Genomic DNA, 16,310 nt, shown 5'->3' with positions numbered 1-16,310 from the left:
AGAAAGTCACCAAAGGTCTGTGCCTGCAGTGACAACACGATCGCACACCATCGAGGAGACAACACACAGCTAATGTTCACAAACAATATGTCAGAAGAAGCAAGATTAATATGAAGCTCTCGAGCCAAGTCCCAAGTCAATCTGTACAAGTCACTAACCAATCTGTCTCAAGTCAGTGTGTACAAATTTCTAGTCTGAAGTCTACACAGGTGTCAAATCAGTCCACACAAGTCTCAAATGAAGTCTCATATCAAACTTTCCAAGTCTCAAGTCAATCCTGAAGTCAATCTGTACAGGTCACTTGCTAATCTTTACAAATCTCAAGTCAATCTGCATGAATCTCAAGTAAGCGTAGACGAGTTTCAAGTCAAGTCTCAAGTTAATATTCACTAATCTCAGCCCTAGTGTCAAGTCAATTTACACACGTCTCAAGTCAATCTGCAGAAGTTCTAAGTCAAGTCTGAAGTCAGTCTGTACAAGTCTCAGGGTAAGACTCAAGTCAGTCCGCACAGGTGTCAGTTCAGGCAAGAGACGTCTCAAGTCATTTCAGGCAAATCTTAAATCAGGTCTTAAGTCTTGTCAAAGAAAATTTCAAGTCCAAGGGAAGCCACAAGTCTTTATTATTGCAAGTCATTTTGAAGTTTTTCAGGTCCCTGCTCACTAAAATGCATTTGAATATCTTGTTTCCCAACAGTTAACAGTGTTTTTGGGCCTAAATCTGACTCAAGTCACAGTCTCAAGTCTCAAGTACACAATCCTGTAGACTGCCAAACCAAACTGCAAAGTGCTGTCACTAACAGTCTCGATGGGTAGTAAACTCTAACTTTGCACTTCAGAAATAGCTTTTTCAAAAACACTGGGGGAAAAAAAAATCCAGAGAGTGAAAATAAAATATCAATCCGCTTTAACTTTTCTGAGTTTGACTACATGGAGAAAAATACCTCGTCATGAGTGTGAAATTGCGAAGTGTGTGTGAAAACAAGTCGGTGTGATGAGCATCTCTAGGATGGGAAGTGAGACAGACAAGAATAGAAAAGGATCATGCACACAGACTGAGTTAAAGAGAGACACAAGACAATTCATTGTTTATGCTGAAGCCACAGCAGCTGGACGAAGGAGGAGCAGGCAGGGTGAGAGTGTACATGTGTGTGTTTGTGTGTGAGCTGTCTGTCTGGGAGGAAAGAGGTTTTGTATAGAGAGGCTGTCAATTTGTGTGAAGCGGTAAAAAGCCATAAAAAGACCATAAAAACATTTAAATGCATACTGAATTGAGCCCTCTGGGCTTTCCTCCTCTCTGGAGTGAGTTTTTGTGTGAAGCCTTCACTCACAGCTGTTTGTTTGCACCGAGATGGGCCTCGCATCTATAAACTGTGCGAGCAATGAAGTGGCACAAACTGAACTGAACGCTCGCAGTTTGTTGATGCCACTTAATTCATACAGGGACATTATGGGACGTACGTGTGTTTATGTGTAGGAGACATTCATCATGCGACATGAATGTGAGGAGGCGTGTGTTCTACCTACCAGACTGTCCACACCGTCCAGTGTGTGATTGGCGTTGTACAGGGAGTAGGTCAACTGGTACACGCCGTCATTGGTCTCACTGTTGCCATAGAAACCCACACCCACTGCGACGCTGCCGAGAGAAGAGGCACGGAGGGACAGGTAAGCCTTTGTTAAATTAATGAGAGGAGCAGAGTACAACAGAAACACTGCTTGTCTGTCCGCGGCGATGTCCTTTTCAATCACTGGATTCAAAGTTCGTCAGCTTCAAAGTCATTATTAGGACCTGAATTCAAAAACGAAAGCTCACAACCTGAAAAGAAGGCATTTCTCTCTGTTCTAAAACACTGAGGCATCCTGCGGCAGAGATGTATTACCTACACGGAGCGCGGCACAACACAAAACAGCACCTACACAACATTTTATGAATATTTCATGGCATATTTTTCACCCGGGCATTTGGGCATTATCATAAAGCGGTATCATCAATTTTTACAACCACCTTGACTTTTGGAGAAGCAGGAAAAAATCCAAAAGTAACGAGGCACGTTGGGACAATCCCTACGAGGACGCTGAAATGATATTTAGTTTATTCAATAATTAATTGCCAAGGTACACATAGTCATCCAAACAGAATACATGACAGCGGACTGGAAAGGCAGAGCCGCCATGTGTGTGTCTTGGGGGAGCGTCTTGGAGACTTTGCAGACAATTAAGGTTGCGGGAGAGATAAAATTAGACTCATTCTGAGTTTATGCGTATTCCATGAAATGTTTTTGTGCTGCGAAGTTAACCAACATATCCAACACTAAACTTTATGTACAATTCCAAAAAAGTCAGGACACTGTAGGACGTGAATAAAAAGAGAATTGAAACGTGCTGCTTCCATCAAATTCAGAATAAGGACACATGTCCAAAAAACGCAAAATGCAGTTGTGGTCAAACATTAAATACATTGTCTTCGTACTGTTTAGCAAATGATCGCATTCTGTTTTTTTCATGTCGTACACAATGTCCCAAAGTTTTTGGACTTGGCCTTATACAATGTGCAAAAATATTGTTTCAAGAAAAGCAAAAAGTTGCACGACTGAAATTGAAGTCTCCCCCCAGCAAACCTACTTTGGATGGACATGTTCATGCAATGAATGGTTGTTACAGCAGGTAGAACAAATATAGTGTATCTATCGAGCACTGATGCTGCAAAACACTGTTTGGATTTCTGTGTCATTTACGTAAACAACAGTATTTGAACCAGAATTTATACAATACAGTTTTTTGGAATGTGTGTGCATAATTTGAAAGTGCCTTTGCATATTCACTCATCCAAGGCTTTCATTTGTTCAGCTGGAGCATCAGCACAAACAAAATAATCACCACCATCATAAACACACACTCTTAAGTAGTCTCTCTGCACTTCTTTATTCTCCAAAGTGCTGTGGCATTGTGCTGCCATATGATGAGATTTGAAAGCAACTACATAATTGTTGTCTGCATAAACCCCACAAGTAGACCAGATATAGAAACGTGATGTCTCACAACACACTCTGAAGTATGAATGATGTCTATGCTACATTAGGGAGTCTTGCTGAAGCTCACAGGTAACACAAGTAAACAGATGAACAACAACCCTAATGCAAAATGCCATGGTTTACCTGCTGTGTTTTATTATAGAGGTGGGCTGCATTACCTGAAATACAGACAGCCTCTGCTAACCACAGACAAAATTCTTACCTTTTTCTGAAATAAAACATTAGCCTAACCTTCAGGGGAAACGAATCGCTGAAGGCCATAAAGCCACTGTAATGAGTAAGGCTTTTGGTGTTCACACAGTCACAGTAAATTGATCATGAAATGAAATGCAGTCAGGATCTTGGAAACTCAGGAGGTGACATGGCTTCGCACCTCTGCTGACATATTTCCTGGGGGAAACTCTTTATGCACTGAGTCACCAGTTTCTCATGTACACCACCTCCAGTTTAATCCAATTCAAAAGCCCTGCAGTAAATCCTATTCTTCTGAAGTATTTCATGTTCACAAGCATTGATTCAGCTTAACATGAATGACAAATTAAGGGAAAAATCAACATTAAGTGTGTTAGCAAGACGTTTGGCCACCACGAGCCTCCAGGACGGTTCCTTGGCTGAGATTCCTGGAGTGTCTGAAACTCGACGAGAGGAATGAACACCATCCTTCCCAAAAAAAAACATTACCTCATTTGGTGTTTAGATGAGGGAAGTGCAGAGTGCTGTATTATAAGCTGCTCCAAATCTCCTGTGAGTATTCAACTGGCTTGAGATCTGTGTGGTACATAATTCATATCATTCTCAAAACATCCGCAATCATTGTTTGCCCACGAACTTATTTAGGTTTTTCCTTTTATTCATTACCTATTAACAAAGACATTTAATTCTGATGCAACACAGCTCAACAGAAGCACAAACTATGGCGTCCAAAATGACCACAGAGGTTGATCAATACACTGGACTCACCGCTACATAAGCTTCATTATTGCAGCTACCTCAGCTGTTCGGACTAATACAGAACTCAGTACATTATCTGACAGTCAATGCAAGTTAATGTGAAACAGGGAGGAATATGGCTGTTAGATCAATATTTCATGATTTCATTAATTCTACAAGATTTTATGAGCATGGGTGCCTCGTCACTTATCTAATAAACCATAAAACATCAATACAGCTTTCGCTTAATCGCCCCATCCACTTATGGCTATTGATCGCAACCATGTGTCTATTATTAAATACTGTAGTTATTTCAATATTTATCCATTAGTTTTAGTTAACTTTACCTGTTTATTACTTTTTGCTAAACTTCAACTGTTTATCCATTATGTTTAGTTAACAATTTTAACTGTTTATCCATTATTTTTAGCTAACATTTAAACTGTTTATCCATTATGTTTAGTTAACAATTTTAACTGTTTATCCATTATTTTTAGCTAACATTTAAACTGTTTATCTAATTACTTTTGGCTAACTCTTTCAACGGTTTATCCATTACCTTTAGCTAACATTTCAACTGTCTATCCATTATTTTTAGCTAACTCTTTCAACTGTTTATCCTTTATTTTTTAGCTAGCTCTTTCAACTATTTTGCTTAGCTATTTTCATGCACTCTCAGCACACAGTGTTCAAGCGTTAAAAGTTGACTCAGCCTATGTTTTTATTTTAATTGATATTATGATGTTTACCCCACAATCTTTCCACATACCCACAAGCAACTGCAAAAGTACATGCTGGTGTACCCGTGTTTGGGAATCACTGCAATAAACCACCAATGTTCCTTCACAAAATGTGCTCCAGATGAAGGCCAGAGGCAGGTCAGGTACATACAGCACAAAAGGTAAGCAGGAGTCAGACTAAGTCAGACCTGAGGCAGCATCCTTAACCTTGTAGACTTGTCCCGGATAAGCGTTGAGAAAACAGAGCCTATAAATCCACTGTCAACTCCGCTTCCTGCAGTGTTTGCCTGGAATCGCTGAAGCCTAGCAGAGCTGTTGTAGCTGTGTGGCGGTCGATGCTGAGAGCAGGTGGAGCAGAACAACAGGAGCTATTTTTCTAATTAGTCCAACAAGGACAGAGTCTCATTAACTGACACCCTGCAGGTAAACCACCCACTTTTCAGGTTTTAACACAACCCTCGTGGAGAAAGGGAAGAGACACATTAAAGACTGGGTAGACATGAAGAAATCCGCTTGGGGAGAGACAGGAAGTGACAGATACAGACAAACCAAAGCAGACTGACGGTGATACGAGCAGACAGTGTACGCTGTAGCCTGTGTAAGCAGAGCAGAAGACAGACAGTTTACAACAAATGATATGACACAAACGCAGAGAGCAAGACAACAGGACAAACAACGATTAAGCCTTGCTTGATGCGCTGACATTTAATAATCATCGGCTGATGATGATGATGATGATGCAAAAACTGCTAAATTTCATTAGTTGGATTTTTTTTTCTTCCCCACCAAAAAACATCACTGACAGAAGAAAACATGCCACAGGAGCTGCTCTCCTTTCATCTGTCTAAACACATCCTCTAATGCCACAGCTGCAGAAAACATATAGGATAAAAGTGGCCGCAAGAACATGGATTTCTTTGAACCATGCAAATTATATATATAATATTTTAAGGGTAGAAGCTCATTAATATAAGGAAACAGGGAGGACATGTGCAACGAGAGAGAACATCTCTGTTTTTCTCTCTCAGTCATTCCAGTTCCCTCAGCGCGGCTCCCTGAAACATCCACGGTCGAATCCAAAGAAAGAGAATATCATTGATGTGAGCAGGCATGTACTGAGCAAGAGTCCAAACTGTCATGTTGATAAATGACAAAGTGGTTGAAAGACAATGAGGGGAATTCAGAAAAGGAACCAAAAACTCCAGCCTGCAGCAAAATGCCCTTAGCCGCTATGAATAGACTCAGACATGTTTGCCTATTTGAGATTTTGCCCGAAAATGGCAGCAGTGACCCCCCCTGAGATGACAAATATATAATTTTATATTTCACTCTGCTCTCGTGAAGTCTCAGCTAGGGACATCTCCCCCCCCCCCCCCCCCCCAATATACAGCAGCCTATAATATAAAACACAAAGAGCTCCCTTCTAAATTTTTCATGCACGCATCTTGGAAATTTCCGAAATAGCCAATTTAAGGCCTGAGATGCAAAAAACAAGTTATAAATTGTCAGCTACTAAAAATAGATGACCCCAAAACAGCGAATGAGGGTTTAAAAACAGTACTGCTGGTATGCTCTTATTGCCGGTACTGTAGGCATCCAATGAAAAGCTTCTGGCGTGCCAAAGCATTTCTGTATGGCGGCCAATAGAGGACAATGATATCATGTAAACAGACATATTTCTCTTTCTCTCTCTCTCCCTTTTCTTGTGTCCTCCATTCTCATTTCCGCATCCTGACTGGCAACAGATACCTATCACAACAAACAAACACAAATTAATATTTCAAGTGTCCTGGAAAGGAGAATAACTTCTGATGATCCATTTATATTTACAACGTAATGGAAACACATTGTGGGAAAGTCTGTGCAGTGGCTCTACCGCTCGTGCAAATGAAACGCCTTTGGGGTAAAAAAGAAGAATACTGACAATGTTTTTCACCAAAAGTACTTTAAACTTTCATTTGTTTACTGGTTTACATCTTTTAAAAAGACAAGAAGTGGCTCTAAGGTGTCGCTAACCTCAGCTCTAAAATTACCACCATACATAAAGGTCCTTTGCAGTTTGTACTGTGCAAGTCCTCATAAGAGTGCGTTTGAGTACTATGACTGCTTTATGTCAACAAACAGAATGAAGCTCTAACTCTTAGAAACAGTTGTCAGACAGGAGATAGTCAGTTTACCTTGTATGGATTAATGTATACACTTGCACTCTCTGCACTTTTGTACTTGTTGGCCAGTTATCCATCCAGTATTTAGAATTTAACGTTTGTCCCACAGTTCTTCCTTGTGATCAATGTGGCTGTGTATAAACTGCTTTGGAAACACTGTATTGAAGATCATGCCAATAAAGCAACGCTGGATTTTAATGTCAATACAACCTGAAAACAATCAGTTCCTATCATATTAACATGCAAACTAGTAATATTATAAACTCTAAACTATGATGTTATAGTAAAGCAAAGTATCAGTACCTTTTTACAGTCCAGATGTCCTCAGTATGAGCAGCTCGATCAGTTACAGTACAGTATAATTACACAGTTAATGTGCTCCACCATGGGCAGGGCTGCAACAGCAGCTGAGTGACATCTGCTATGGTTTCTCCAGTGTTAATTAGGATGGACATCCCAGCGTATCAGCTCCAGCCACTGTCAAACATAATTAGAGCCGAAGCCAGCAAGATTTTGAGCAGAGACGGAGGGAAGAGGGGAGGACGAGCGGGATGGTAGAAGGACAAGTGGTCAATTGAAACAGGACATAGTAAAGAGAAGTGGGGAGTAAAGTGAGGGTGAAAAGCGGGAAAGGATCTGGACTGATGAGAAGGAAGTGAACCAGTTTTCCTCTTCCAAGTCCAGTACAAAACCCACTGGGATATGACTCTGGCATATCCTCGAGACTGACAAAATCAAAGCTGGGAATCACATGAAGGAGAGTTGATTTCATTCAGGGTGTTTCTTTCCACTTCATTCATCTCACAACATTAAGTCCTACAAGTCAAGTCAAGTCCTTGTAAGAGCTTTAAATGTACTGCAGACCAAAAGTGGCAACTGAGAGCATAAACTACTTAGGAAAGTGTTTACTGAGGTCATGAACCAAGGGAGAAACAGGGTAATTTTCTCATAAGCTTACATACAATTGGACTTCTTTTTGCAACCAGTGGAGTCGCCCCCTGCTGGCCATTAGAGAGAATGCAGGTTTAAGGCACTGCAGTATTGGCTTCGCTTTTCAGACCCGGAAGCTTTGTCCTCTATCTATGCAGCCTTTGATGGTCACCCAGGATGGAGAGGTTTTAAGAAAAATGTGTTTGTTTTCTGGGTGCTATATCTCATATCTATGGTTCTCTCTGTTTAAAGCCAAGCCTTGTTTCCAACCAGCTTTTGCCAATATCTCTCTCAGAATTTCAAAAGGTAAATGTGCCCCCAACATCACTGTTAAGGGTCCAAGCATGAAGCACTTCTTGTTCTTATTAACTAAAAACAAAGGTACTCTATAACAAAAGAGGGCCCACTACAAGCTAATGGCATAAAATGGTATACACTTCCTTTCTTTAAAGTGGGCACTGTCGTCTCTCTCTACACCAATCCCCACTGAGCATTTCTAACACTAATGCATTACTGATGGACTTGTCCATGTCAAAACACTATATACAGTGCAAATCTAATATCCTGGCTTTACTTTGCTGCGTGCTTCATATTCTCACCCCAGATCTCCAGACTCTGTGAAAATGTGTTGCTGAGAAAGAGACAGGTCTCAAACAAAGTTCATTATCTATTGATTCGTCTGGACCAATATTTACTTTCATGACTACGAGGGCAAAAGACTCGGCCATAATCTGCGCTCACTTTCACTTCTTCCATTGGAGTGAAATGACTCAGGATCTGCATCTGGTCTCCTAAAGGGGCGGATCAGTGGCGACAGATACAGGAAAAGACTCTTAAGTGAGTCTCGTTTCTAACCATGTCTGCTAAAAGTATCTGACTCTTACGAACCAAAGAGATACCTTTCTTAAATAGGTTTAAAATCTGAATCTGGACAATGAGAGCATCCACGAGGGCTTCAGAGAGCATCCGATATGTCACGTCAAAATGCAATAAGACCTGAATGTACTGTACGTGAACACAGCGTATGTCATTACACATCGGTGCCCTCAGTCCCCATAGGCCCCCGCCCCCGCTGGTTGCCGTTTGCAGCTGTATTTTCACTCCTCTAAATTTGATTTTGCAACATACATCTTTAATGTGCGAGGCGACATTTTAAGAACCTGCACATGAATGATTAAATATCGCGTAATGAAGACTGCTTGACTTGGTGGGAACAGAAGCCATTTGCAGACCTTAACGGAGAGAAACCGCCGAATAAATGTGTGCGACATCAAGCTAAGTGTTGTATGATTAGCGCTTTAGTGCTGTTTTTCCGAGTCGTGCTTCAAAGTTAATTGGACATACAGAACGTTCGTCATCATGCTTTTAGCGACCAGTGTTTAGCTGTGAATTGAGGGGGTTAAATATTTTAAATGCTTCCTTTTAAAAACTCTGTTGGGTAATGCATTTTGCGTGTGTGTGTTTTATGTATATTCTTTCTTTCTCATTTACACTCCATTTAATTGGATTCAGTAGCTGTGGGCAGTGGCACAAAAATATGGCAAAGAAGAAAGGCATATAAATCATTAGTGTGATTCACCTACAGATGGTAGAAAACAGCAGCTTTGGCCTGCAGTGCTGAGCCTTCACGATATTCTACACAACCATGGCACCACTGTGTGCTTCCACTTCACAATGAACCTCCTCTGGAAAAGGACAGATGTATGATAATGTTGGAGGCTTAATTCAATATTACCCACTGGTTTCTAACCATGACTGTCACATGGCTGAGGGAAGTATCCACTCCTTTGGCAAGAAATTCAATTAGCTGCTTTGTGGGGAGAGCACATCTCACTGACTGGCTTAATAGGCTCTATCTGGTGATGTAAGTGCAGAGTATGTCGCAGCATGTTTTGGTAGCTTCGTGACAGGCTGCGAGTGAATCTTCGCTCCTAAAGTTTGACAGTTAGTGTTTGTCTGCAGCGTTGAGGGTTGATTTGACAAGTTTGGCACAGCGGCAAAATGTTAGCAGGATGAAAAATTGGACCTAAGTAAAAATAATGAACTGCTCTCAGTTGTCTGTGTACCAGCTAACGGCTATAATACTGATATCATTAATCTGCACCGCAGCTAAACATAATGCCGTTTCACATCAGGAAAGTTTTCAGCTCAACGTAGACTTGATGAGATCCAGCAGCCTCCAGCCAAAACAAATCAAATCTGGTGCAACGCTCCTCACTGTTAAATCTGAAGGGAAACACTGGGCCAGATATCATCTCAAAAAATAAAGAAACATCCTCTAAAATACTCACATTTTAATCATGTAAGCGCTTTATCGAACAAATTCCTCATCTGTGCGACATGATAAGTGATCTTGAAATTCATCATAGGTCAGTATTTTTTCTGTCTTGTGATGGTGACACACAAGCTGCATTAATGGGGCTAATGAAAAATGCCATTTCCCTCACCATTAGCAACCTGCTTGCCATCATTTGGATGGCATTATCCAGCCAGCGATGTAAACAGGAGGTATTTATAGAAGCAACACAAATAGGCTACGCTTGATAAACTTTATAGTCTGCTAGTTCAGGCAAGCGTTAAACTGAGGGAAATGTTATTTACAAGAGGTGTAAGAGTTTAGTTTCAAGAGCGGCACAAGCATGTGGGAGGGTATAGTGACCTTTATTAAATCAAATGTATATAATCCCTATAATACTTTAAAATATTCCTATAACTTGCAATGTCTTATTCTCAGCAGAGGGATTCCTGTCTCATGTGTATATGCTGTATTTGTTATAGTAACCTCCTACAAGTCATTTTTGCATTTTAGACTGCAGACTCAATTAGCACATCCTGTCCACAGGTTCAAGACATCAAGGTGAAGAGATCTGCCCTCCAGTTGGCTGTCACAGGCAGTAATGCACATTCACACTCCGAATATTCATGATACACCCACATCAGGATGGTGCCTGAGAGTCAGAATGCTAACAAATGCTATATTCTTTAGAGTGAGGGTAAACTCAGTGAGACGATTGAGCCAATATCACTTCAACCCAGAGGCCACAGCTTCCTAAGGAGCAATTTTGAGAAGCAGTCCAGACTGATGTTCAAGGAAAACACGGCTTTTACAAATATCAAAAAACATTCGCTCGTTTGTCAATCTCACGTCTGGTTTTTAAGCCACAAATCATTCATAGAGAGGACGAGGGTTATCGGAGAGATCAACCACGTCAATGTCTCACAGAGCTAAAAGACTCTTAGCGGATACAGATCAACACTTGATCTCACAAAAAGGAAAGAAAATAAGAAGCCGACGCTATTGTGAAACTAAACCAGCAGCATTGCAGAACTGCAAACAGAAGGTATTTCAAAAGAGACTGGTGTGCTGACAAGTATGAGACCAGAAAGAAAGACCTTGAACACCTCGAGAATGGGAAAACAGAGACAAACAGGCATGGACGTACACAAAGTTTATGCACTATGAACTAATAAGTTATAGTCCTCATGTGGGAAGGCAGAATGTGCACAAACAGACTGAGTCTTTGCAGAGAAAACATCATGCCATTTACAGCTCCCCGTTAGGAATACTGAACGGCCAATAAAGAAAATGGGAAAACACAGAGCGTGGCAGACATCAACAGAGACAGAGTGTGTGTGTGCACTGTAATCAGCAGTTAGTCATAACATCTTGTCCTGCGTCTTGATGCTCTCACCATGTGATGAGGCCGGCGGCGACAGCGGACCAGGTGACGCAGCAGGAGTTGGGCTTCTTGCTCTCCTCCTCTTCATCTTTGCGGCAGCAGCACAAACAGCTCAGGTAGATGGCCAGACACAGCAGGTTGAGGCCGAGTCCTGCAGCCGCCACACAGCCCAGGAATATGAGGGACTACAAAGAGAGAAGGGGAAGAGATGACATGATACAGCTGAGTCAGAAACGAAAAGCAGCAGCAGAGATCAGGTTTTGCCTCAAGTGATGGGCAACCATTTTGACCTGGAATATATAAGGTCACTTATGACTAATGCTTTCCAGCAAGCTTTGCGTAATTTGACTTTCAGGGAAATTTACCCATAGTGTTAGTTCTCTAAGCCATTAAAGGGAAAACAATGCAATTATGTTGATAGCTCATTACATTAAAATGCATTCAGTAACAAGTTCACACAGTGGTGGAAGAGGATCATTGGCTTATAAAGTACAAGAGAAGGCGATGACCGACGTTACAGGTTAAAATAAGAAACACAGACATTAAAATCATCCATGTGTCTGTGGATTGTGTACATCTACAAAGCAATTCCTACGTTGAGAGTCCTTGAGTAATGAAAACTTGTCTCATATTGTGATTTTTAGCCTCTTTTAGCATGCATCATCTTCAGCCCTCTTTCCATCAAAAGAAAGTCGTTTTTACCAAACTAGCTTAGCTCTGATACAGTAAAGCGACTGTATGCTAACCAACCTGCCCAGAACCAAGCGGCAGACAAAGATAGCAACTAAGCTAGCTTAGAGAGAAAGTCAAACAACTCACAGCTGTGATGTTCTTTCTAAAGAGCTGGCAGAGACCAAAACGGAGTTAAAAGACAAACATGTCGGACTTATGTTAGTCAGTGGTCAGAGATATGCTGGTCTTTTTTGGCTAGATGTGTAAACAGGCAACTGTTTGCTAACACGTTAGCCACGCGTTAGCCATCGCAATATTATGTCACAGTCTGTGTCAGTATGCTAACAATATAATTTTTAATAAAACTTACTTACTTACTTTCAAGACATCCCTATAGCATGTGCTAGTATGATTATGCTAGCTCCCTGTAATATAAGCTAACATTACTATGAGCTTTGCTGTTAGCATGAAGTGTTGGACCATATTACTTTGTAATGACTGAACAGTTAATTTAATCACTGGGGCAGTTCACAAAACAAGAAGTGAAAATAGTCCTTACATTTTAATTTGGCTTAATTTAACAATTAGCATTTATAATATTCAATTAAACATCAGATAAACACCCACTGAAAAGGCTTTCCTCTTGTCATTTGCTAAATGTCTCTAGTAGAGCATCACAATGGGAGGATATTATGTGACTCCAACCAAACAATTTCAAACTAGTGCCAACGATTACTGGGATTAGTGTGGAAATAGGACACAAAAAGCAAATGAATATGTCTGCGCCAGCGTACGAAACGAGGCCAGCTGCATCCACTATCTCCAGGTGGAGAGCAGACACCTCCTCATGCATCTCTGCATCTACCTCTCCCTCTTATTCCTCCTTTAGCCCCCATCCCACCTTCTGCGAGAGATGGAGTGCCGTGACAAAAATAGCAACAAGACCGTCCTAACAGCCTCAAATGAATTCTGCATCCATCTGTGAGCAGATGGGTTTATTCAAGCTCGGCCCCTCTTTTTTCCCCCTTTTACTTGTCCTTTTTAGTTTGTCTGAAATCTTTTTGGTGCTGAGCCATCTGTTCCCGTGCTGGGATGTTACGAGTCCCGCAAGTCAAGTCGTGGGATTAAAATCCAAAAAGGAAGAATCTGCAGGATTATGTCAACGATTTCTATAAAAGAGACAGGTAAACGGCAAATTGAAAAATCCTCCACAAGCTTCAAAACAGCTGTTTATGTCATCTGACACAGTCCCTCTCCTGTCGACTTAGCAAGCGAAAGAGTGAAAAGAGTGAAAATAAGACTGTGAGATATACATAAATATAAATATTATGTGTGTTCAATCATTTGGCACTTTCTGAAGCACGAGTCTTTGTTTCTATCATTTTCTCCCTTCCCCCTAAAATCAATCTTTCTTTCTGCTCTCGCTCCTCTCCCTATGCTCCATCTGTTGGGGTGCAGTGCCTCATCTTGTACCATTTCACGGCGACATGCCTTTCATGTAGAAGGCCGCACATCTGCTGACAAAAAAAAAAGGAAAAAGAAAACGCAGGACAGGTGTCAAAGGAAGGGCAGGGCAAACTGCAAGCATTGACCTCTCAACTTTCTCATATTCTCCAGCGCCTCATAAAACAGGGGTGGAAATTAGTGGGAATTTAGCGCTGCAGTTTAGGATATGGGATTGTAAATGTGTTAATGGGTGTGCTCAGACAGATGGATGGCAGTGTGCACCAAGGTGAGACAAAGAGACACAGAGAGAGAGGCTCCACGTCTCATCCGAAGGCGGGGCGGGGGGTTTCGACTGATGAGAGTTGGCATAAACTGGGTGTAATTGAGGTGAACACAGTAAATGAGATGGAGATGCGGGACGCAGGTGGATAATACAAACGTGGGGGGATGGGTGGGAGGCAGGCGGTTCGACGGAGGAGAAAAGGGGGGAAAACTCCTGCTGAGCCCGCAAACGCCGGGCCACCCAGCCGCTCTTATCGCCTTGGTAACGTGCAGGTTAGTTGGTGCCCTTGCGTCAGGGAGGGAGGACGAGTGAAAGGCCGACTTTCCACAGCCTATTTGAATTAAGCAGCATGTGACAGGCCGGCTTTAATTGCCATGCCTCTGTCTTGTGATTCCCCCTTGCAGCCAGGCAATGCAGAGAAAGGAGGGAATGTGGCAGGAGGGGGAGAGGCAGAGAGGGAAATGGTGGACGGCTGAAAGACCTCACATGGACCATCTGAGGAAAAAACTTTATCTTTTACCGGTGAGTTTCATGGCACTTGGACACGTCAACTCCCGCAAAACCAACTGTAAAATTCAAAAACTGCTCGGGGCTCACAAAGGAACTGAAAAAATATGTCCTTTTTCAGAGAAACCTTTATTCCAAGGTTACTTTCCTAAAGCAGTTACAGCCAAGACAACACTCTCCACTGTCTTCCTTTCCATCACTCTCTCTCTCTACTGTCCTTTCTTCTCAGTCGTAGGGTGCGAAAATAATGGCTTCTGAATTATGCAGCATCCATTCAGTGGAAGGTCGCACACAGAGACCGAATGTGCACACAGAGACGCACACCACAAGCCCATCCTGTAACCATCGCTTCCCAAGCGCTCCAACCTTCCATTAAGTTTAAAAACACCATTTGTCTTTTACCGAGCAGAGTGTGCACACATTCGCTCTGTGGTAAAAAATCAAATTGGCAGCTCTGACCACTTAACTGCTACCTAAATTAGGTCTGAGTAGCTTCCCATAAAAGTAGACTCGATATGTTAACACCCTTCTCCTTACTTACTCATTCCTAACTCGAGAGGCCCACTCCGCTGTTTTCTCTGCTTTGTTTCCTCTCGATTGTCCCGCAGACAGGGGGTGGGGTGAGCATGAGGCTGGAGGCAATGACACAGAGAGAGAAAGGAAGGAAGATCTAGCTGAGTGGAAAGGCGATCCCTGAGATGTGGAGGGGAGGAGAGGGGGAGAGGATGAGAATAAAGAGAAATAGGTGGGTGACAGGGTGATGGAGGGAATATTGTAGGTAATGAAAACAGTGAGACAGCAGGGTGTGGATGAGAGAGAGCGAAGGCGCGGGAAAGAGGGCAAAGGATGACAAAGTGTGTGTCTGCACGGCGAGGACAAAGACACAGCTAACTCGTCCACACGACAGACTCTTCATTACTCAGGGCACGGCCCAGTTTCTCTCCTATTACGAGCCCAGTGTAGATGGCTTCGCCCCGAGGCTGGAGCGTTGCATAATGCTATGATTTTCCCAAAATAGTGAACAAACCGGAGAATCTCACTGTTGAATGTACAAAAAATGAGCACACGCGTGCGTGACAAGACAAATCAGCTGTGTGCTGGGCCCCAGAGGACGTGGAATAATTCAAGGGATGATACCTAAGTGAACTCGGCAAAGTTAACGCGAGAGGAATATTTTTCAGAGCAACTTTTGAACCATCTGTTACTCATAAAAACTCTCGTGTGGCCGCTGTGTGAACTCAAAAAAAGGCAAAGTTCATCAAGCACATCCAGTGTAATCCAATTAAGACCACCACTATCACTTTAATTATCTATCTGTTGTGATTATCTAGTGTTTTTTTTATTAATTGTTATTTTTTATCTAAAGAAAAATGCCAATCCAACAAATAACTGACTATAATTGTAAACTGATCTTTTGTCAGCTAAGAAATTCATTAATATGCTAATCATTCAAATTTATGCTAATCGTTTAAATCCTTCAATAAAATCGACTTTATTGCACTCCATAAGCACATATTTAAAGCTTCACAGTCACACAACTTCACCATCATTTCGTCTGGGTGACTTTTCCCCAAATGTTCAGTGTCCATGTATAAAAGGACTGGCATATTTTAAATCTGACCTGAATATATGCCTCTGGATGAGGCTAAAAAAATGTGCTTTACTGGAGCAGAATGGAAAGAGACAGAGGACGGAGGAGATGGAGGACATGCTGTGTGTCAAAGCAGATGCAAACTCATAATAGTCTAAGTGTAATATAGTTCATGCCTTATGCTGAGCGCCCACTGAAAATAAATTTTTAATATGCGAGTAGTGACTATAATTAATACATAAAGATGGAAAGCACTTCCATCTGTTACAGTGCATCTGCTGAGCAGGACTAAGGCGACTAACAGCGGAATTCCTCTAGCTTGGAGTGGCGCTAA

At 41.8% G+C, this 16,310-nt stretch overlaps 1 protein-coding gene across 2 annotated transcripts in view; it reads right to left on the bottom strand.

The window, feature by feature from the left end:
• Positions 1-16,310, bottom strand: part of ttyh2 (tweety family member 2) — a 57,234-nt gene that overhangs the window by 31,370 nt on the left and 9,554 nt on the right. For both annotated transcript variants that reach the window (XM_070991046.1, XM_070991045.1), the window contains exons 2-3: positions 11,490-11,662; positions 1,525-1,636 (exon numbers count right to left, since the gene is read on the bottom strand). In XM_070991046.1, the coding sequence (XP_070847147.1) occupies positions 1,525-1,636; positions 11,490-11,662 (285 nt within the window). The remainder of the gene's footprint in view (positions 1-1,524; positions 1,637-11,489; positions 11,663-16,310) is intronic.

The sequence above is a fragment of the Chaetodon trifascialis genome, chromosome 21 (assembly GCF_039877785.1).
Source record: "Chaetodon trifascialis isolate fChaTrf1 chromosome 21, fChaTrf1.hap1, whole genome shotgun sequence".
Lineage (NCBI taxonomy): Eukaryota > Metazoa > Chordata > Actinopteri > Chaetodontiformes > Chaetodontidae > Chaetodon > Chaetodon trifascialis.
Note: the sequence above shows the minus strand (reverse complement) of the source record. Positions and strands in the feature narration are given on the sequence as shown.